The sequence below is a fragment of the Poromitra crassiceps genome, assembly GCF_964638095.1.
Source record: "Poromitra crassiceps genome assembly, chromosome: 1".
Classification (NCBI taxonomy): Eukaryota; Metazoa; Chordata; class Actinopteri; order Beryciformes; family Melamphaidae; genus Poromitra; species Poromitra crassiceps.
Window position 1 is genome coordinate 108,996,936 of NC_139623.1, and position 23,335 is coordinate 109,020,270.

General features: G+C 43.1%; 1 protein-coding gene across 1 annotated transcript in view; it reads left to right on the forward strand.

Moving 5' to 3' along the window:
• ube2e2 (ubiquitin-conjugating enzyme E2E 2) overlaps nt 1-23,335 on the forward strand; it is a 58,415-nt gene that overhangs the window by 22,702 nt on the left and 12,378 nt on the right. The window contains exon 4 of the mRNA XM_083642465.1: nt 13,863-13,995. Coding sequence (XP_083498591.1) covers nt 13,863-13,995 — 133 coding nt within the window. The remainder of the gene's footprint in view (nt 1-13,862; nt 13,996-23,335) is intronic.

The following is a 23,335-nucleotide window of genomic DNA, read 5'->3' on the forward strand; positions in this document are numbered from 1 at the left end:
CGGGGACAGCAGAGTGTTGGAGAGGAGACACATTGAAATAAAGAGTTCATTGAGGAGAACACGTTGTCTTTCGTATTTTCTGCCATAGGCATTCATTTTGTAAAAAAAAACATATATATATATTAAAAAAATATTATTATTAATATGATCGATAATCGATAATTGATCGTTAATTTCCCCCGATTTTCGATTATGGACATTTTTCAAAATGAACATCCCTAGTAGCCATACTGTAGCGCTCCCCTATCTGATGGGTTTGTGTTTGATGGCATTGCTCAAGCGCTTGCTATCGAGCACATTTATGTTTGGTGGGGTATCTAAAGTTTCTTTTTTTGTTTTCTACCATTTTATGTCAGTATATTCAGTCTTTATCCACAAGGAAATTCACTACCTCATTTACATACACGCTCATGCAGACGAGTGTGCAAACACAGACTGGCAACTGTTATATGAAGCTGCCAACATAATATTAACTCATTTTAGCAGCATTTTCCATCATCGCATCTTTGAGTTATTTCTTAGTGGAATTAAATCAAAACAGTCAAACACAATTTTGTCCTGGAGAAATCAATATCATATCAGCTGTAAAATGCAATCTGGATGTATTTGTGGTGGTAGGTGGGATGGGAGGGGGGGTTTCTTGCCCCATGTGAGTGGACGGGAAAAACGCTTTACTGTTTTTGCTTTGCCGTCATTAATCTCTCATTAAAATACTGGGTGTGCAACATGAAGTCTAACAATTTCCACATAGCTTAGTTGTTCAACTTAACTGACACCTTCTACATTAAGGTCATATACGTGTCGCACACAACAGGTGGGTTAAGTCTTGGGGGAAAAACACTGCCCTTGTCTGCATTTCTTTTGGGTGCAACGGCTCATGTCAAAGCTGGATCTATGAGACAACCCTGGCCAGAAATTTAACAGATCCCTCACCACAGACACTGGCAGATTTTCTCACATCCCTGTGAGCATTATATTTGAACTCCACAGCAATAGAGGCTGGTCTGACTATTTAAAGTAGAATATAATTTGTCCAACTAGTATTTCTGAACATGAAGAAGTCTCTTCCATTGAAAGAAACCACAGAATCAAGACTAGTCTTTTGAAGCCCTACCAATGTACTGCCTGCAGCTTGTTTCATTGACGGCGGTCAGGAGAATGACTTCATGGCATATTATTTATCTGAATAACCTTTTGTGTCAGGCTCTTATTTCTGTCACACGCCATCACTCTAAGCACTTTAAGCACACAAGAACAGTTGTTACTGCCCAGTGTTTTCTCCGGGGGGCATGCAGCATTTATTTCTCTTATTAAATGAATGTTCTTTAATGTAATATTTGTTTGTAGCGTCTGTAACTTTGTGCTGCTTTTCTTGGCCAGGTCCCCCAAAAACTAAGTATGTTATTTCAGTTATACTTACGTTACTCTCCTAGACCATTTGCATATATCCATACACTAGTTAGTCTCTACCAGAGGTTTTCAAAGTGGGAGGTGGGCCTCCCCAGGGGCCTCCAAGCAGTTTCAGGGAAGACTGAGTGACTGGAAGTCAAATGATATTGCATGAGTTATTACAGTAGTTATCAAAAGGAGATTGCATAGAATAGCCTAAAAGTGTGTGATTTGGTTAAAGATAGTTGTTCAACGTTACCAGTAGTTTGCATGAATTTGACTGTTTTCCCCACCTTCCCAGAGTCAGAAACGTCTATGTATTTGGTATAGTCTGAAGTATGTCAAACAGCAATACCTCAGATCGCCACTTAGGCCTCGCCCTCTTTTAGGGGGAAAACACAAGCCTCTCCCCGTTGAGTTCAATGTAAAATAGCACTACCCCAAAAAATTAATCAATCTTGTTTATTAATGACCCCAAAACACCATGACATGACAATATATTACAACTCGTCTGGCCATAGAATGGTCAAGATACACCGGAAATATTACTTTGACCCAGCTAAAATCATGTGACTCATGTCACATGTGACGTTCTTTTTTTTTACAGCCCCGTGACTCGCGGAGCCCAGCGTCGTTGTACTACTTGGTGGCTACTACTAGACTGACGAGTCACGGTAAAAAACATGTGCCGCCTACAAAATGACGTATTGCCGATCTGATGTATATCAGGCTATCTTGGCTCAGTTGAGTGTCTACTGTCTATGGGATCAAATAACATAATCATGAGCCAATAGGCATCCAGGAATTGAGTGAGGGGGGGGGCACCTTTTCCCAAGCTTTGCCTGGGGGGAGGCCCAGAGTCTCTGACTTTGAAAACCCCTGGTCTATACCTTACAATGGATCTCCAAGGCTTCCCTCTCTATCATCAGCTGAAGGACTGAGTGGCGCTGGCTGATCTCTTAACTACATCTCCTTCATCAATTTAACCTGAGCCGGACCCCTGATGTCTGATGTCTGGGGGAATTGGCTTTGACTGACAATAACTGCAAGATAGGTTAGCGATTTAGCCAGATTAGCCCGGCTCTCATGCCGCAAGACAAAGGTTATCGCAGCCGGTTGGCACCAATCTGCAGATTGCCCTGTGTAGGGGAATAAGGCAATATAGATGATTAAACGGGGCAAAAGACACGGCGGTCTCGCACACTGCACTGTATCATGGGAAGGAAAGGTCATTCAATATATATGGAAATGACGACTGCTCTCCTTACTTATGGCACGCAGCTTGGAGAGGTTTCAGTAACAGGAGAATTGGGATGGAGGGAGGATGAATGAAGATGAAGGCCTGTGCTACATTTGCCCTTTTTTCCCTGTGAAGAAGATGCTTCAAATGTTCCTGCCGCTTTCAAAGTGTCAAATGTGTGTGTCCTCTGTACACTGGCAAGCCTTTATTCAAGCCAAGCACATAAGATCAATGCAAGATGCAGTTACGCCGTCACAGGTACCTCAAACACGGCTTTATGACTGTTGAAACGTGCGGACTACATGAGCTGACGGTGATACTGCCTTCCTTGGCCGTTTTCAGGATTTGAACTGTTGATTCTGTTCAAAAGAAGCAATGTCAAGGCAAACCTCACATACCCTCAAAGTATGAAAGCAGTGTGAATCAGTGGTAAAACGTTTTATTTTTGTGTTCTGTTGCGGAGGCAGTGCTCCAGCTGTCGAAGTGCGTTCTCACATGAGCGTAATCTCAGAGGACAGGGCAGTGGCAAGATTCTCACGGACACCCGCACACTAATGCATCCCAGACTCTCCAAACAAATGACCCAAATATTCACTGAATCAAGGCGTTCGGCCGACCTATACTGCACACGTAGCATTACTCGCACACAGAGAGGGTATTATTGCAGCCTACAACAAAGCTCATAACTGCCACTGTTTAGCGTCATGTATTTGTGCAGAGCTGATCTGTCTGGGCGGAAAAGAACAGTGTTTTTCCACAGCTATCTGAGGAACGCCTGAGGAATATCTCAAGAACGGCTTGATGGAATTTCTTCCAATTTGGCTCAAACGTCGACTTGGACGCAAGGATGAACTGATTAGATTTTGGTGGTCAAAGGTCAAGGTCACTGTGACCTCTCGAATGCCATTTTCAAGCTCGTTAACGCAATATCTCAGGAATGTCATGATGGAATTTCTTTGAATTTGCTTCAAACGTCCACTTGGACTCAAGGATGAACTGATTAGATTTTGGTGGTAAAAGGTCAAAGTTCAAGGTCACTGTGACCTCACAACCGCTCGTTTCATGCTCGTTAAAGCGATATCTCAGGAATGCCGTGACAGAATTTCATCCAATTTTCCTCAAACATCCACTTGGACTCAAGGATTAACTGAATACATTTTGGTGGTTAAAGGTCAAAGTTCAAGGTCATTGTGACCTCACTAACCCCGTTTCCAACCTCTTTAACGCAATATCTCAGGAACGCCTTTACGGAATTTCTTCCAATTCGGCTCAACTGTCGACTTGGACTCAAGCATCAACTAATTAGATTTTGGTGGTCAAAGGACAAAGGTTAAGGTCACTGTGACCTCACGAACGCCATTTTCAAGCTTGTTAACATGATATCTTAAGTTCGAAATGAACCCAACGGAATGGAAGCAGCGCGAGGGTCGGAGACGTTTCAGAGGCTGAAAACAAATCTTGTCTGAGATGAGAGGGTTGAGAGGCGGACCATAATAGCGTGTCGATGATTTGATTTGACAATTCTGGGGACTGGCTTTGCCATTGGCCAATCCTGGCGTGTTCCGCCCCCAAATCGAGTGGGATTCAGCGTGTTGTCATGATGCAGAGTTGTTGTTTTTTTAAGCACCAACGAGAAGTTTATTTGACCAACAAGAGAGAATAGCGTAAAGAAGCCTCTCTGTTTAAAGTTACACTTGCAGAATTGTAATTTATGAAAAGTCTTAAACACATTACACCAGTTCTCAAATCCCTGCATTGGCTGCCAGTAAATCTTAGAATAGACTTTAAAATTCTGCTAATAGTTTACAAATCTCTCAACGGGTCAGGCCCACACTACATCTCTGAAATGCTTCTACACTATGAACCATCCAGATCCCTGAGATCTTCAGGCACTGGTCTACTAATTGTCCCAAGGACCAAATCAAAACATGGTGAAGCCGCGTTCTCCCACTATGCCTCTCATAACTGGAACAAACTCCCTGAACACATTAGATCTGCCCCTACTCTGCCTATTTTTAAATCCAAGCTAAAGACCTTTATGTTTACTCTTGCTTTTAACTGCTACTAAACTACTGCCTCTCTCGGCCTGTAATTTAAAAAAAAATTCCTGTACATTTCCAACAAATGGACTGTACATGTAATAATAATACTGAAGAGTGCCTTGTAACTTATTTAAAACAGAAATAATGTTTCATGTTTGTTAATTTGAGTATATATTTTAACTAAAACTGTCGGCTGTGTTTTTTTATGTGTTTTTTTATATGTGCATTGCTTTGCTGCTTGTTTTTTCGATTATTTTTTTGTAAAGCACCTTGAATTGCCTTTGTGTATGAAAAGTGCTATATAAATAAAATTTGACTTGACTTGACTTGACTTAAGACTGCCCACTTACTGTGAATTGAATACGTCAGCTGCAGAGCATCATTTTCCACACCGCTATTACCAGGGTCAAGGAATCTTAAGCCATTTAACTCCTGCCATTAGCCTGGCATTAATTTAAGCGGTGAATAGGATCTCGAGCAAAGACTAGCTGTTGCTATGATTCTGCAGAAGTCTTCTCGATCTGCCTGCCCCTCATTCAATTTGCGCTTTTTGCAATGGCCATGCCGTTTTACCTCTCCCAAACTAATGGCCAAGTGAGAGACTGTCAGATCCTGAATGAGCTGGCTCTCAACCAGCTGCAACAAAGCACTGCATGAACCCCTGAGTCGGTGGGTGGGGGGGGGGTCTCCGAGCAACGGCCAGCGGTGGCATGCACATTCAGCTATCGACTTAGCCTTTAGCCACAGCCCTGTGTGCTGAGCCAAGACCTCTGCCATGCCGGCTCATCTCTCTTTCCATCTGGTTGATTTGATCTCTGCCACAAACTCCTCAGTCTTCTACAGCCTGCTTCTGTTGAGCATGCTTGAAAAAGGGAGTGTCCTGCTCTATTACCTTGGTGTCAGGGACGATTGTGAATAGCATGACAATAATGTGAGTATTTATTACCCGCGAGGCATTTACAGCACAGAAATGCAAGCAAAGCTTCACAGAGGGAACATTGCCTTGAGCAATAGATCACGGGGAAAATAAATTTCGCCAACTGCAGGAAAAATAGACGGACATATGAACAGTTGGGATGCGATCACACCTTAATTTTGTTGTCTTTGGTCTGAATTATAGTGCACAAGTTTTCTTTGTTTCTTTTGTGTCTTTTTTTCCGGATTTCCCTCCATTTTCTCCCCAATTGTACTTGGCCAGTTCGCCCTGCTGTCCCTGTCGTTGCTCCTCCCTCTCTGGTGACCTGTCGTTGCTCCTCCCTCTCTGTTGATCTGTCGTTGCTCCTCCCTCTCTGTTGATCTGTCGTTGCTCCTCCCTCTCTGTTTATCTGTCGTTGCTCCTCCCTCTCTGTTGATCTGTCGTTGCTCCTCCCTCTCTGTTTATCTGTCGTTGCTCCTCCCTCTCTGTTGATCTGTCGTTGCTCCTCCCTCTCTGTTGATCTGTCGTTGCTCCTCCCTCTCTGTTTATCTGTCGTTGCTCCTCCCTCTCTGTTGACCTGTCGTTGCTCCTCCCTCTCTGTTGACCTGTCGTTGCTCCTCCCTCTCTGTTGACCTGTCGTTGCTCCTCCCTCTCTGTTTATCTGTCGTTGCTCCTCCCTCTCTGTTGATCTGTCGTTGCTCCTCCCTCTCTGTTGATCTGTCGTTGCTCCTCCCTCTCTGTTGATCTGTCGTTGCTCCTCCCTCTCTGTTGACCTGTCGTTGCTCCTCCCTCTCTGTTGATCTGTCGTTGCTCCTCCCTCTCTGTTGATCTGTCGTTGCTCCTCCCTCTCTGTTTATCTGTCGTTGCTCCTCCCTCTCTGGTGATCTGTCGTTGCTCCTCCCTCTCTGTTTATCTGTCGTTGCTCCTCCCTCTCTGTTGATCTGTCGTTGCTCCTCCCTCTCTGTTGATCTGTCGTTGCTCCTCCCTCTCTGTTGACCTGTCGTTGCTCCTCCCTCTCTGTTTATCTGTCGTTGCTCCTCCCTCTCTGTTGATCTGTCGTTGCTCCTCCCTCTCTGTTGATCTGTCGTTGCTCCTCCCTCTCTGTTGACCTGTCGTTGCTCCTCCCTCTCTGTTGATCTGTCATTGCTCCTCCCTCTCTGTTGATCTGTCGTAGCTCCTCCCTCTCTGTTTATCTGTCGTTGCTCCTCCCTCTCTGGTGATCTGTCGTTGCTCCTCCCTCTCTGTTTATCTGTCGTTGCTCCTCCCTCTCTGTTGATCTGTCGTTGCTCCTCCCTCTCTGTTGATCTGTCGTTGCTCCTCCCTCTCTGTTGACCTGTCGTTGCTCCTCCCTCTCTGTTGATCTGTCGTTGCTCCTCCCTCTCTGTTTATCTGTCGTTGCTCCTCCCTCTCTGTTTATCTGTCGTTGCTCCTCCCTCTCTGTTGATCTGTCGTTGCTCCTCCCTCTCTGTTTATCTGTCGTTGCTCCTCCCTCTCTGTTTATCTGTCGTTGCTCCTCCCTCTCTGTTGATCTGTCGTTGCTCCTCCCTCTCTGTTTATCTGTCGTTGCTCCTCCCTCTCTGTTGATCTGGGGAGAGTTGTAGACTAGCACATGCTTCCCCCCAATATGTGTGGAGTCGCCAGCCACTTCTTTTCACCTGACAGTGAGGAGTTTCACTGGCAAGACGTAGCGCATGGGAGGAATTCACTATTCCCTCAGTTCCTCTCCCCCAAACAGTTTCCCCGACCCGAGGCGCTAGTGCAATGACCATGACACTAGGGGTGTCAAAAATAATCGATTATAAGATGCATCGCGATGCGGACGTGCACGATTCTGCATCCATTCACAAATGTCAAAAATAGATTATTATTATTATTTTTTTAATAATCAAATAAAATATAATGGAAGTACATGCAGTTGTTTATTTTAATTATGGATCATAATACAATGCAATTCCAAATGCACTTTTATTTTAAAAGTAGCCACACAGTGAGAAAAAAGAAAATGAGAAAAAATAAATCATGTATTGGGGAAAAAAAGTGATGCATCGATTTAAGATGCATCGAGATGCATCGATAATCGTAATCGAATCGAATGGTAGCCCTCTGAATCGTAATCGAATCGTGAGGCCAGTGAAGATTCAAACCCTTAATCCGGCTTCCCATCTGCAGACATGGGCAATTGTGCCTGTATGGACGCCCAAGCAAGCCGGAGGTAACACGGGGGCTTGAACCTGCAACCCCGTGTTGGTAGGCAGGGAATTGACTGTAGCTAGACCCATATGCCAGTGTATTTGGTTTGTTGAAGTTCACATTGGCCGGTTACAAGCAAATCAGCAACTGAACAAAAGTAATAAGGACTTGTTTATTGGACAGAGTTTTGGAAACTTTTCATCCCACAAGGTTAAATTTTGACAGCGGGCAGCAGTTGAAACAAATCCAATTCTAGTCGCTGTCGCATCAGTTAAGCATAAGATTCCACTGGTGTTCATACCAGTGAAGAACACATGAAGAAGAGGCATGCTGGTGCCTGAGTTGGCTAGGGTGCGATGTCCTGGATTCTAATCCGGCCTGGGACCTTCATCGTATGTTATCCCCCTTTCTTTCCATGTTTCTGTCTCTCTCAATTGTCATTTTTCGATTATCCGATAAAGCAGAAATGTCCTAAACATCATGTTAAAAGTCCAGACTGCGCTTTGCCCTCGCTTCATTTTGTTCTGCTAAACTGCCGGCTATCACATGTCAGCATCTGTCTCCTTATACCCATTCAATTGCATGTTTTGGGGTCGTTTCCTGTGGTTGTATTATGTCCTCACTCCTACCAAACCTCACTGCAGTTCACTTGGAAGAGGACCAAGACTCGCATTTCTTTTCATACATCTCTGTTATTTGGTGCCGCCCCAATTAGAATGCCATTGTTGTCACCTGCCCAAACAAACTGAACTAAAGTATCTTAACGCTCCACACTTTGGATAAAGCAAGCGCTCTAAAAATATTTTGTGTGAACACACCCTGAAACACAGATGACAACTTGTGCCCTTTGCAGAGCACAGATAATACACATCATGTGTGCACTGGTAGCTATAAATACACATCATGTGTGCACTGGTAGTTATAAATACACATCATGTGTGCACTGGTAGCTATAAATACACATCATGTGTGCACTGGTAGTTATAAATACACATCATGTGTGCACTGGTAGCTATAAATACACATCATGTGTGCACTGGTAGTTATAAATACACATCATGTGTGCACTGGTAGTTATAAATACACATCATGTGTGCACTGGTAGTTATAAATACACATCATGTGTGCACTGGTAGCTATAAATACACATCATGTGTGCACTGGTAGCTATAAATACACATCATGTGTGCACTGGTAGTTATAAATACACATCATGTGTGCACTGGTAGTTATAAATACACATCATGTGTGCACTGGTAGTTATAAATACACATCATGTGTGCACTGGTAGTTATAAATACACATCATGTGTGCACTGGTAGTTATAAATACACATCATGTGTGCACTGGTAGTTATAAATACACATCATGTGTGCACTGGTAGCTATAAATACACATCATGTGTGCACTGGTAGTTATAAATACACATCATGTGTGCACTGGTAGTTATAAATACATATCATGTGTGCAATGGTAGCTATAAATACACATCATGTGTGCACTGGTAGTTATAAATACACATCATGTGTGCACTGGTAGTTATAAATACACATCATGTGTGCACTGGTAGTTATAAATACACATCATGTGTGCACTGGTAGTTATAAATACACATCATGTGTGCACTGGTAGCTATAAATACACATCATGTGTGCACTGGTAGTTATAAATACACATCATGTGTGCACTGGTAGTTATAAATACACATCATGTGTGCACTGGTAGTTATAAATACACATCATGTGTGCACTGGTAGTTATAAATACACATCATGTGTGCACTGGTAGCTATAAATACACATCATGTGTGCACTGGTAGTTATAAATACACATCATGTGTGCACTGGTAGTTATAAATACACATCATGTGTGCACTGGTAGTTATAAATACACATCATGTGTGCACTGGTAGCTATAAATACACATCATGTGTGCACTGGTAGTTATAAATACACATCATGTGTGCACTGGTAGCTATAAATACACATCATGTGTGCACTGGTAGCTATAAATACACATCATGTGTGCACTGGTAGCTATAAATACACATCATGTGTGCACTGGTAGTTATAAATACACATCATGTGTGCACTGGTAGTTATAAATACACATCATGTGTGCACTGGTAGTTATAAATACACATCATGTGTGCACTGGTAGCTATAAATACACATCATGTGTGCACTGGTAGCTATAAATACACATCATGTGTGCACTGGTAGCTATAAATACACATCATGTGTGCACTGGTAGTTATAAATACACATCATGTGTGCACTGGTAGCTATAAATACACATCATGTGTGCACTGGTAGTTATAAATACACATCATGTGTGCACTGGTAGTTATAAATACACATCATGTGTGCACTGGTAGTTATAAATACACATCATGTGTGCACTGGTAGTTATAAATACACATCATGTGTGCACTGGTAGTTATAAATACACATCATGTGTGCACTGGTAGTTATAAATACACATCATGTGTGCACTGGTAGTTATAAATACACATCATGTGTGCACTGGTAGTTATAAATACACATCATGTGTGCACTGGTAGTTATAAATACACATCATGTGTGCACTGGTAGTTATAAATACACATCATGTGTGCACTGGTAGTTATAAATACACATCATGTGTGCACTGGTAGTTATAAATACACATCATGTGTGCACTGGTAGCTATAAATACACATCATGTGTGCACTGGTAGTTATAAATACACATCATGTGTGCACTGGTAGTTATAAATACACATCATGTGTGCACTGGTAGTTATAAATACACATCATGTGTGCACTGGTAGTTATAAATACACATCATGTGTGCACTGGTAGTTATAAATACACATCATGTGTGCACTGGTAGCTATAAATACACATCATGTGTGCACTGGTAGTTATAAATACACATCATGTGTGCACTGGTAGTTATAAATACACATCATGTGTGCACTGGTAGTTATAAATACACATCATGTGTGCACTGGTAGTTATAAATACACATCATGTGTGCACTGGTAGCTATAAATACACATCATGTGTGCACTGGTAGCTATAAATACACATCATGTGTGCACTGGTAGTTATAAATACACATCATGTGTGCACTGGTAGTTATAAATACACATCATGTGTGCACTGGTAGTTATAAATACACATAATGTGTTCACTGGTAGCTATAAATACACATCATGTGTGCACTGGTAGCTATAAATACACATCATGTGTGCACTGGTAGCTATAAATACACATCATGTGTGCACTGGTAGTTATTGTGCTGGAAACCAAAGCAACAGAGACCTCACAAACTGAAGCACCATCTCAGCATTTATTTGGCTCATTGCAGAAAAGAATGGGCAACATCCACCAGCATGGTCCCTCCACATGCTTTTCTTTCTTTCTTTTCTTTTCTTTTCTTTTCTTTTTTATAACTCTTACAAAAAAATGAAATCCTTCAGATTTTTTTCTTGGTGCCTGAAACAACAGAAGTGTGGATTTGTGGATACCTTATGGACACAGTGTATTCTGAAGTAATTCCCTAGAGAAGCAGTGATCATAATGAGCTCATTAAAGAAGGCTTAGGAGAGGTGCAGTGTGAAAGAGTGGCAAAGGAGATTAGTGGAAATGTGCATGTGTGACACTGAAGGAGGAAGGAAACATCGAATGTGTAATTTCTATTTATGGAGAATGATCCATTGTCAAGGGCATGCTGCTTGGAGCCAGACAGTTTTCTGGTTTGTTATTACAAAGTTTGCCGTGTGGATTGGCCACTGTCAGAACATCTCAGTGTCAGATTATTGGTTTATGGTCTAAATAAAAGTGAGCAGTGATAGCACAGCCTCGGAGGCTGTGTTTCAGTCTGCTGCATACACATTTGTAAGCACACCCGCCAGCAGGTTTGGGTCAGCGTTAAAGATTAATCCTGGTAATTACATGAAATCGGAGGGATTGTTCATTGTCCAATGGGCTTTGTGATCTGAACAGTGTCCCGGTCTCCTCCTGTCACTGCGCCAGCTCAGGGTCTTACCAAGAACAACACAACAGTGGGGGAGGGAGTCCTTAATATGTAAATGGAATTAATTACCAGGCCTATACAACAGATGTGACCTTCAGCCTCCATTCAACATAACTACTTACAGTGGATGCCCTATAAATATACCCTGTCTTATAATATAATTAATTAATATAACTGTCTTATTGTCATGTATCTGTTGTAATATTCCGTTTTACAGATGATTTTCATTCAGTTACACACTTACATTTATTTTCCAGGCTCTTTAGTATGTGTGTGTCAGTGTGTTAGAGTTGCCTCAGCAACACTCTCAGCAACACCTCCCAATAGCCCGGTAATCTAATAAAAACCTTTTGAAAGATAAGCCAAATCTCCTACTAAAGAAAGTCTGGGCCAAAATCCCTGAAACCTCCACAGCTTGAGCATTCGCAAAATCTCTGTCATTAAGTTGTCAGAACCCAGCATTTACAGCCTCAACAGCTCTTTCCCCCAAATCTCTGTCTGCCCGCCCGCTGGCAGTCTGAACACAAGGCTGTCGACCACTCAGTGTGCTGCACTGATTCACATATTAACACATCTTCAGTCTGAACACAAGGCTGTCGACCAGTGTGCTGCACTGATTCACATATTAACACATCTTCTGTCTGAACACAAGGCTGTCGACCAGTGTGCTGCACTGATTCACATATTAACACATCTTCAGTCTGAACACAAGGCTGTCGACCAGTGTGCTGCACTGATTCACATATTAACACATCTTCAGTCTGAACACAAGGCTGTTGACCAGTGTGCTGCACTGATTCACATATTAACACATCTTCAGTCTGAACACAAGGCTGTCGACCAGTGTGCTGCACTGATTCACATATTAACACATCTTCAGTCTGAACACAAGGCTGTTGACCAGTGTGCTGCACTGATTCACATATTAACACATCTTCAGTCTGAACACAAGGCTGTCGACCAGTGTGCTGCACTGATTCACATATTAACACATCTTCAGTCTGAACACAAGGCTGTTGACCAGTGTGCTGCACTGATTCACATATTAACACATCTTCAGTCTGAACACAAGGCTGTTGACCAGTGTGCTGCACTGATTCACATATTAACACATCTTCAGTCTGAACACAAGGCTGTCGACCAGTGTGCTGCGCTGATTCACATATTAACACATCTTCAGTCTGAACACAAGGCTGTCGACCAGTGTGCTGCACTGATTCACATATTAACACATCTTCAGTCTGAACACAAGGCTGTCGACCAGTGTGCTGCACTGATTCACATATTAACACATCTTCAGTCTGAACACAACAAGGCTGTCGACCAGTGTGCTGCACTGATTCACATATTAACACATCTTCAGTCTGAACACAAGGCTGTTGACCAGTGTGCTGCACTGATTCACATATTAACACATCTTCTCAGTCTGAACACAAGGCTGTCGACCAGTGTGCTGCGCTGATTCACATATTAACACATCTTCAGTCTGAACACAAAGCTGTCGACCAGTGTGCTGCACTGATTCACATATTAACACATCTTCAGTCTGAACACAACAAGGCTGTCGACCAGTGTGCTGCACTGATTCACATATTAACACATCTTCAGTCTGAACACAACAAGGCTGTCGACCAGTGTGCTGCGCTGATTCACATATTAACACATCTTCAGTCTGAACACAACAAGGCTGTCGACCAGTGTGCTGCGCTGATTCACATATTAACACATCTTCTGTCTGAACACAACAAGGCTGTCGACCAGTGTGCTGCACTGATTCACATATTAACACATCTTCTCAGTCTGAACACAAGGCTGTCGACCAGTGTGCTGCGCTGATTCACATATTAACACATCTTCTCAGTCTGAACACAAGGCTGTCGACCAGTGTGCTGCGCTGATTCACATATTAACACATCTTCAGTCTGAAGACAAGGCTGTCGACCAGTGTGCTGCGCTGATTCACATATTAACACATCTTCAGTCTGAACACAACAAGGCTGTCGACCAGTGTGCTGCGCTGATTCACATATTAACACATCTTCTGTTTCCATTTCCCCCCCCCAGCGCCGGTCCCAAAGGAGACAACATCTACGAGTGGAGGTCGACCATCCTGGGACCACCGGGGTCCGTGTACGAGGGAGGGGTCTTCTTCCTGGATATCGCCTTCACACCCGACTACCCCTTCAAACCCCCCAAGGTCAGCAGCCAGTAGACACTAGTGTACTGTTGACACAGTTGGATACCTGATGGAGTATCCAGAGTTCTTACTACAGGCCTGGAAAACATATGGAAAGTATCTTTGATAATTTTAAGATTTGGAGAAGTTTGTGAAATTGGACAAAAGGTCTAGAAAAGTCTGAAACAAAGATTGGCCTGTGCTGATACATGCGATGATAATTAGATAGTACGTACGTATTACATACATGTACATTACATTACATAGAGAGAGAGAGTACCGTAAATTCCGGACTATAAGACGCACCGGTCTATAAGCCGCGGGACCAAAATTGACTATTTTTTTCTTCTATAAGCCGCACCGGTCTATAAGCCGCGGGTGTTTTGATGTTTAATTACCATATGAAAGGGTTCGTGCACAGAGAGGAATGTCGGGAAAGCGATGGCTGTTTGGGGAAGCTCCCATTTATTAACATTTCAACAAAACAAAACAAAAGTCAGGTCACTAATCCCCAGACAAAATCACACAACAATAGGCTATATGTGCAGCAAACCTGTAACCAGAGAAGTCAAGTCACTAATCCTCGTCTTCCTCTTCTTCCTGCGTACTGAAACCACCAAAGTCCTCATCTTCAGTGTCGGAAACGAACAGGTTCAGGGTGGCTTCGTCAACCACTCTCCTCTCTCCTTCATTGTCACTCAAAACCAACGAACTCCTCTTCATCACTGTCGGCATCGAACAGCCTCTGAAGCCTCTGACGGCCCTCAGCGCCAGCTGTGGCGGCGTCATTCTCTTCATCCCGCAGCAGTCCAGCGTTTTGGAACCCGTTGGTGATTGTGGATGTTTTCACACTCCTATAATATTCCGTGCTGAGACAGTTCCTCCTGCTGCACCGTCCAACGCCTCACCATTGACTCATCGATGCCCAGGTTACGCGCGGCTGCTCTGTTTCCCTCTTTTAATGCGAGATTGACTGCTTTCAACTTGAAAGCTGCCTCGTGTGAATTTCTGCGTACCTTCCCCATGGTAAGTGAGAGTGTTGCTTCTACTGCTCGTTCTCATGCTGTCGAGAACGAGCAAAGCTTTTTTTTGGTGAAAGAATCCTCCAGGGCGCTTCTTGTTAACACATTCAGTGCCAAGGACGTCTGTGCACGTCCTAAAAAAAAGTAACGTTCAGTGCCAAGGACGTCTGTGGACGTCCTAAAATCATAATTCATATTATTCCATAATTCTGCTGTTTAAGGTCGTACCCAGCCAGTGAGCATGAATCCCTTCAAGGGATCACACGGCGCCACCTTAAACATCGTCACAGGAGCTGCTCCACCCACCTCAGATCCTTTACTTTGTACAGGAGACAGCGGAGAAAGCCGTGGAAACCGATGCATGCTTTCTGCCAGAGCCTATATATTGCTCCGTCTACAGCGAGAGTGGGCTCGGCTGCATCCGCGCTCACAACTGAGCTCTTATGCTTCTATCTATCTCCACACGATTTCCTAGAAAGGCAGCATCCGAAGCCGAACGGGCCAAGCCTTTTCGTTCAGTCGCGTTTGCCAGCGCGCATCATTTCCTTGATGCCCATCAAGGAAATGATGCGCGCAGCAAAGCTGGGATCTGTCCGGGGCAAAAACGAGTCGAGAAAGCAAACTGTGCGTGTGGGAGGAGCCCGCAGCTCAGAGGTGGAGAGGGGGGGGGGGGGGGGGAGAGGGGTGTGTGACACACACAGGCTGCACAGAAACCACACCACACGCCACCACATCAGAAAACACCAGCCAGAGTCCACCCGATCTGTGCTCGAAATTAGAGTGCAAAAGGTATTCATAAAAGGGGCTATAACTTGGAAAGAAAAAAAAAACGACAGAAAACCCATGAAAGTGCACTTTTTTGAGAGGCTGTAATTTCATAATGGAACTGTCTAGAAACAAAATTTCTTCTTTGGAAGAAGCAGGAGTGTTCAATCTTTCATTAAAGTCCAGCCCCGTTAATATAGCCATAATAGAAAAAATTCTATAGCTGTTTTCAACTGAATGGAAGTGAATCTGGCACAGGCTCCAGACAATTTTACTGAAGCGCTGTGGCACTGAATGTGTTAACAGTCCGAGTGAGTGGCAGGTCGAACGTCAAAGGCACTTCATCCATATTTATGATCTGCTCCGGTTCGATGGAATATTCCTTGATCTTCCTTTGTGTGAATTCGCCGAAGTTTGTGATTTTCTCCTGGTAGTCGGGGGAGGGAGTTGATGGCCGAGTGGCCGTTTGCTTACCGTAATTACCATATGTAAGTGGTCACGCACAGAGGGGATTGTCGGGATGGCTGTTTGAGGAAGCTCCCATTTACCGTATTACCGTAACATTTCAACAAAACAACATAACACAACACCACCGTTGTTTATTTTTACAGTGCACACAGTGTCCGCGGTGTGGTGAAAAGAGGGCAAGAGAGGAAATTAAAACAGAAGTGGATTTATAGTTAGAAAGAGTGCTAAAAAAGAGAGATTTTATTTGTATTTTTTTTTTTTTTTCTGAAAAAATCCATAGATAAGACGCACCGTTATATAAGCCGCAGGGGCCAAAAAACGGGGAAAAAGCCGCGGCTTATAGTCCGGAATTTACGGTACTTTATTTATCCCTGGAGGGAAATTCTGGAAGATTTTTTGAGATTTGTTATGAAGAATAGTCTTCAGCTATAGAGCGATATGTGGACAATCTAAATTATCATGCTACCATTGGGATGTGTCAGAATCTTCAAATCAGGTCAAGAAATTGAAGTCTGGGAAAATTGAGTTGGAGCATTTTTATCATCACTGTATTGCTCCCACATGGTACAAAAAAAATAAAGCTGAAACCGTAAAATAACATAAAATTAACATGAAACAAGACCTAAATTGTTCAGAATGATACAATTATTATATTATATGTTTTTGTTCTATCAAAAAGCTATTAATAGTCATTTTGAGGAGGGGTGGCTGAAACTACAAAAGGTTTCTAATTTTCCCGACGCATACAGCCCTTCAGTTCTGGCATGATAGCAGCAATTCATCATGCTTGTCAGAACGCAGCGTATCACTATTTAAAGTGATCTGCAGCAGGATTTTCTGGTAAAAAAGATATCTGGAGACTTCCGTTTTTATAACACTTCAGCTTGTAAGTGTGACTTTTGCAAGTTGACAATAATATAACCATGTGAAACACTACACAATGAAGTAGCAGTTCATGAAAAACATAGTATAACACTAGTACATCAAATCTGGTGCCATGGTACTTTCTCAGTGGTGGTACTCAATGCGACGCAGCTGTTTTACAGCTTGCTTAGCACTTTTGCACTCTACACTTTTGTTTGGGAAGAACTCTTGTGATTATTTGAGCTGCTATTATTTTTGTAGAGATCTGATTCTTGCCAAATCCAGAATTCAATCCTCTACTTGACTTTTCAAGGGCTGTTTTTCTGTTTTTTCTTCTTCCCTGTTCGTGTCTCTCCCCCCCTGCAGATCATTTTAGGAAAGTTGAGTGGATGTCATTATTGAACACAGAATATATCTGGGGCTAATCTCCCTTTGGTCCACAGTGCACCCTAGGGCTGTGCAATCAAATCAATACAGCAATATATCGCAATATTTCCCCCCGCAATACTGTATCGATATTTCAGAAAAAATATCGTGATATATCGCCATATAGATTTTTTGCACACCCGTGTGTTCAGTAACAGTAACACAATAATAATACTTTTTTCACTGAATGTAACACACTCAACAGTAGTTTTGACTCAATTTGTCCACTAAGTTATCAATATAAAGTGATGTACATATTCCTACACTACCTGGGTGGTACACAGTGAGTTGTATTTTCAGCTGTATTTGTTTATTTTCAGTCAATTATGTACAGTGCCGCAATATCTATATTGTATCGCAATGTATCATGATACGTATTGTATCGTGACCCATGTATCGTGATTTATGTATCGTATCGTGAGGTGCTTGCCAATACCCAGCCCTAGTGCACCCGAACCCTTTCACTTAGCCTTCTCTCTCACTGTCCCTCTCCTTCTCTCTGTCTCTCTCTTGCTCTGGTCTCTCCCTGTTTCTTGCTCTTTGTGCAGTGTAACCACCAGCTCTGTGTTTGACAGCAGACTCAAACAAATCCACAGGCTCCGGCCCGGCTTTCTGTAGCCAGAGGGCTTGAGTGTTTCCACCCCCCCCCCCCCCCCCCAGCCCATACCTCCTACCCCACACTGTGATCTGCAGCCAACACCCCCCCCCCCCCCCCCCCCCAACACCACCCATCGTCCCGTAGCTGCCATAGACTCCCTCACAATAGAAACGCTCCAATCAAGCCCAGTGCTGAATGCGCTCAGACCCGAGGCTTGGGAATTTTGGATCCAGATGCCCCCCCCCCCCCCCCCCGCTCTCGCTTTTTAAAAATCTCCAGTTCGCCAGGTGGATGCGTTTCAGTGGAGGGGTATTATTTATAACGTCCTGTGCGATTTTGGGAATGCCAAGGCTCATTAGACGTTTCCTCTGGAGGGTCAGGGTCAGGCGGGCCAGATGTTGGTGATTGGCGCGGGCCAAGCAGCAGTGTCAAGTGTCGCAAGCAGACAGATGTCAAGCTCACATCCAAGCTGATATAAACAGCCCAGCGGAAGGTTTGTTTGTGTGTTTGTTGAGGATGTTGTGACATGAGCACAGGTTCTGTGCAAATCCAGGTAAATGTAGAGTGTAAATGCTGCAGGTGAGGTGGCTGCATGGTGGGGGGATGCAGTTTGCTGGTGGGGTGTTTGTGACATTTTAAGGAATTAATTTACACTTGAGTGTTAACGTTACTTGGTAATGAAGAGCGAGTCCAATATTTAAAGTGATGATAAAACTGTTATTATTTTGTCGTCACTCAATTTTCCACCATGCTGCCCTCTGTTGGTCAGTCTAATTCAGCACACTGTAACATGAGAAACACCATAGACTAGGCCCTAGTCTATGTCAAACATCCTATATAGTCACTAGGGTGTTTGGGGGAAGTTTATGATTTAATGAAATGGTAAATACTATTTTCAATTGATCAATCAGCCATAAAACAATATTTGAGTTGCCTTTTCATATTAGAAAAGGGTGTGCATTTGTGGCTGCATACACATAGCATTGACAGATTGTGTTGAATGGGCCTCAGTGGGGCAATTAAACCTGGCCATTATACTGTTATTGATGCTGATCTATGGTGTGATGTGGAGGGTTGGGGGAAATGGGAAGTGATAGGCCCACAGGAGCTTTTCAAACGCTCCTCTGTGTCTCACCACTGGCTCCTAGGGGTGTCACGATACACTCAGTTCACGATACGATACGTATCACGATACCGGGTTCACGATAACGATACGATACGATACGATTTTAACAATATTTTTTTTAACTTGAATAATGACAATATATGACTGGAAAAGTAGTATTTTATTTGAAATGCACAAATACAAAACATGCTGTTGTGGGAAATTGTAATTGAAACAACTAGAAAAAACATGAGATTGGAGATAAGGCTTATCTTGAAATAGAATGAGTTACACCGTCACTTAGATTTACTTTGAACTAAAAGGTTTCTCAGCAGTATAAATTCTCATTATGCATCTTCAGTTTTTCTTCAAACTCAAACAACAAGACTTTTCTTAGTCTATTTTTTATGCATCTTCAGTTTTTCCTGTCAAGTAAAGAGTTTTGCCAGAAACTCAATTGAATGGTTTCTCTCCTGTATAACTTCTCATGTGTCTCTTCAGAGACTTGTTCAACTGAACTACTTTCCACACATTGAACTTCAACAAACAAAGACGTTTCTTTGTCTATTTTTGAAAAATAAATAAAAAAAAATTGCGATATGAGATTTCATCTCAACGATACATATCGTGACGTTTTACTATCGCGAAATTTCGTGGGACGATATATTGTGACACCCCTACTGGCTCCTGATGATCACAAGCTGTCCCAGAGTCTATTTTTATTTGAAAAATAGACTCTGACCGGGACAGCCCTACCTTTCTTCCCAGCTTCCTGTACCTGCCTCTCCTCTCCCACCGTCACTTCCCTTTCCGCATCCGTGCTCCACTGTTTACAGTCTGAATAGCAGCTTGCGCCGCGACTCTGGCGATACTACTAGTCACAACTACACCTCCAGTCATTTAATTTCCACTGTTGTGAGACGAGTTGACGTCTTCTTTGCAGAGTGTGTTTTTGCGTTAACGTTATTAGCGAACGAAACGGACGTGGAAAAGGAAGTGACGGTGGCAGGAGAGGCGCGCTGTACAGGAAGCCGGGAAAAAAGGTAGGGCTGTCCCAGAGTCTATTTTTCAAGTAAAAATAGACTTTGGGTTCCCAGATTGAAGCTGCCCCAGCTGGCAGGCTGTTACTCTACGTTAGGGATGGGGGATCGTCCCTTTTCATATCGTCCAATCGTGGTCATTAGAGATTGGTGATAGACGATCAAATCGCCATAATCTATTAATTGGCCGTCATTTTAATTATTAGTATTATTTCTGATAAAGAGACCTATTCCTATTTAATGTTATTAATAATTTGGAGGGGGGAAAACAATCGATCATAATATATAATATTATTGAATGCAGCCTGTAGAAGAACAAACTTAGATTATGCATTTATAAGAGAAAAGATTAAAGAGAGACCGACCATGCGTTCTGAAGCCGCGCCTCGCTCTTGCTGAAACTCTGCATGACTTTTTTTTCTTCTGCTGTCTCCTTTTTCATGTTCATTTTGGATGATTTAACACCGGCTGTAAGGTAATGTAACGGTTCCACTGTTGCACTCTTTATAGAAAGTAACACAACACGGAGGCTGGAGTAAAGTTTGAACGAGATCGGCATGAGATTTATTCACAGGTGCATGGTAGTGTTGGAGTCGAGACCACCTAATGGGGCGAGACTTAGGCCCTGTTTGAATCGTTCCGCCACTATTTAAAGCATGGCACCCATGCTCTTAGTATTTCGCCACTATTCAAAGCATGGCACCCACTCTTCCCTAAAGCAAGGCACCCATAAGCTCTATATGTGAACATGTGCTTATTTGGCAAAAGGACTCACTACTAAAGGCTTGCAGCCTATTAAATTAGGCATAGTTTGGTTGCTTAGAAATTGACATATGTCCGTTTGCAAGATGTGCGTCTATATTTCTCATTCTCTCCCCACCTCCTCCCTCCCCCTGCTCTCTTCTCCCCCACACCCCCCCCCTTCCCCTCTCCTGCTCTCTCCTCTTGCTCCTTCCCCACCTCCTATACCCTCCAACATCTCCCATTCCCTCCCCACCCCATCACTCTCTCACATTCCCCCTGCTCTTCCCCCTTCTCCTGCTCTCTCCTCTGCTCTCTCTTCATTTCTATATTTTCTATATTATCAATTGTTCAAATATTATCTTTATTCTGTATATTCTTGTTACTGTTGTGTTAGCTAGAATCAGCTAGACATACTTTCTGTGAAGCCCTCTTAGACATGCTTGTGAATTAGGGCTATATAAATAAACTTGACTTGACTTGACTTGTTTACACGGCGACGCTCCCTGCATAAAACGGCAAACTTTTTTAGCGTTAGTGCCTTCCTTTTACTCGGTGACGGCATTATTGGGGGGTGAAAACGGCAAAATCTGAAAACAGGTCCCAGAGTGGAATTCTTGAAAACTTACTGTCACCGTGTAAAGTGGACAAACGCAATTCAGGTGATGACACAGCCCCCCTTCACCATGTTAGACAATGGTAGACAATAGGAACATTGAACTAGCCCAATACAGCCTTATGGCACAGGCACAGGCATAATGAGTCGCATTGACATTCAACAAACGTGATAATGATTTGCTAAAAACACAATCTGCGTTAAGTGCCCCCTACTAACGTCGCACATAGCCTATTAATCACTGTCTCCCGCATTGAATAACTGACAACAACTCACTGGCTGCGATGCATTTCCTCAAGTGAAGTCCCAATTGTGCTCAGGTCTTTTTTAGGGATGGGCGCGAGTACTCGGGTACTCGAGTGCTCGTTCATAACGTCAGTACTCGAGTAACGTTTGCGCTGTCCGGGTACTCGCCCCACTCCCCACCCCTTTAAAAATGGTCTAAATCTACGCACGCATCGTTATGTGGATCTGCCAGCATGAACTGCACGGGCGTCAAGTCAGCCACAATGTACAAGTACATCATCCGCTTTGTTGATTTCAAAATAAAAGGCTTATTGTAACGCAAGTTGTAACCTTATTTATTTTTGAGTAATGCGTTACAGCCATAGTTTCACGCCATATAACATCACGAGTATTTTGATACAAGGTTTGCTGCTTCGTTCGTTGAAATACCCTTTTCTCCTCCAACGTGCATAAATAAGCTATTTACTTTTGTTTAAGTAACATTATTTTGAAAGTTTTAACCGGAAGTTTTCCAGCTCATCCCGAAAATGGTGGCTGAAGATATGCTCCCGAAGGAGACAGATGCACGCTTCTTCATAGCGCACGCCCGATAAAACTCATTCAAAACTTTGCAGTAGTTTACTGACTACACTGTCGTTTCCCATAACGTTAGTCACAAGAAATGTGGAGAAAGAATCGCTTTTTGGGAGACAATCGTTTCATGGTGATCACTATTTAGCTGCAGCTGTAACGTTAATCACACTGGTCAGTGGTCAGTTTTCACTTTTTGGCAGAACACCGGACCTTGTAATCCGTGGATTTACGTTAGTGTAAGTAAAATGGATGATACTGGACAATGGACATGTATTGGAATTGAGCCTTCGCTTGTTTCACAACAATATTGTCCGCTCCGAAGCGCTAATGCCATCCATCCAACCATCGGAGATGCTGTCTGAGGTAGGCTTTAGCTGAGCGTCACCTCACCTAATATCACAGTCAGTCAGTCCCTCTCCTCACATGCTCCAGGTAACGCTTTCTCCATGCAAAAATGCAAACGTTATGTGTGAACAGCCCCACACACAGCAGATTACCCCTGCTCCGTCATTACCATAGTAATCACACAGACCCCCCGCCCCCCCCCCCCCCCCCGCGCAAGTACTCGAGTACTCGTTCATAATAGAAGGAGAGTACTCGAGTATTTAAATTGCTTAAAATGCCCATCCCTAGTCTTTTTTATGTTGCTTTACTGGGTTTTTATTCGGTAATCCAATCTGGAGCATGATCTGGAGCAGTTTATTAGGCTACCATTTGTGACTTTTGTGTCAGACGCGTGGAAAATGCATTTAAAAACTTTAATCACAATGCTAAATCAAGCCCGTTAGAAACAGACAGAATAGGGGAAGCTAGGCGTTTTTACCTTAAAAATAAAAGCCGTATTTTATAACTGGGTAAATAAAAATCAGGGTCGTCGACTCACTGCGTGTTAAAATT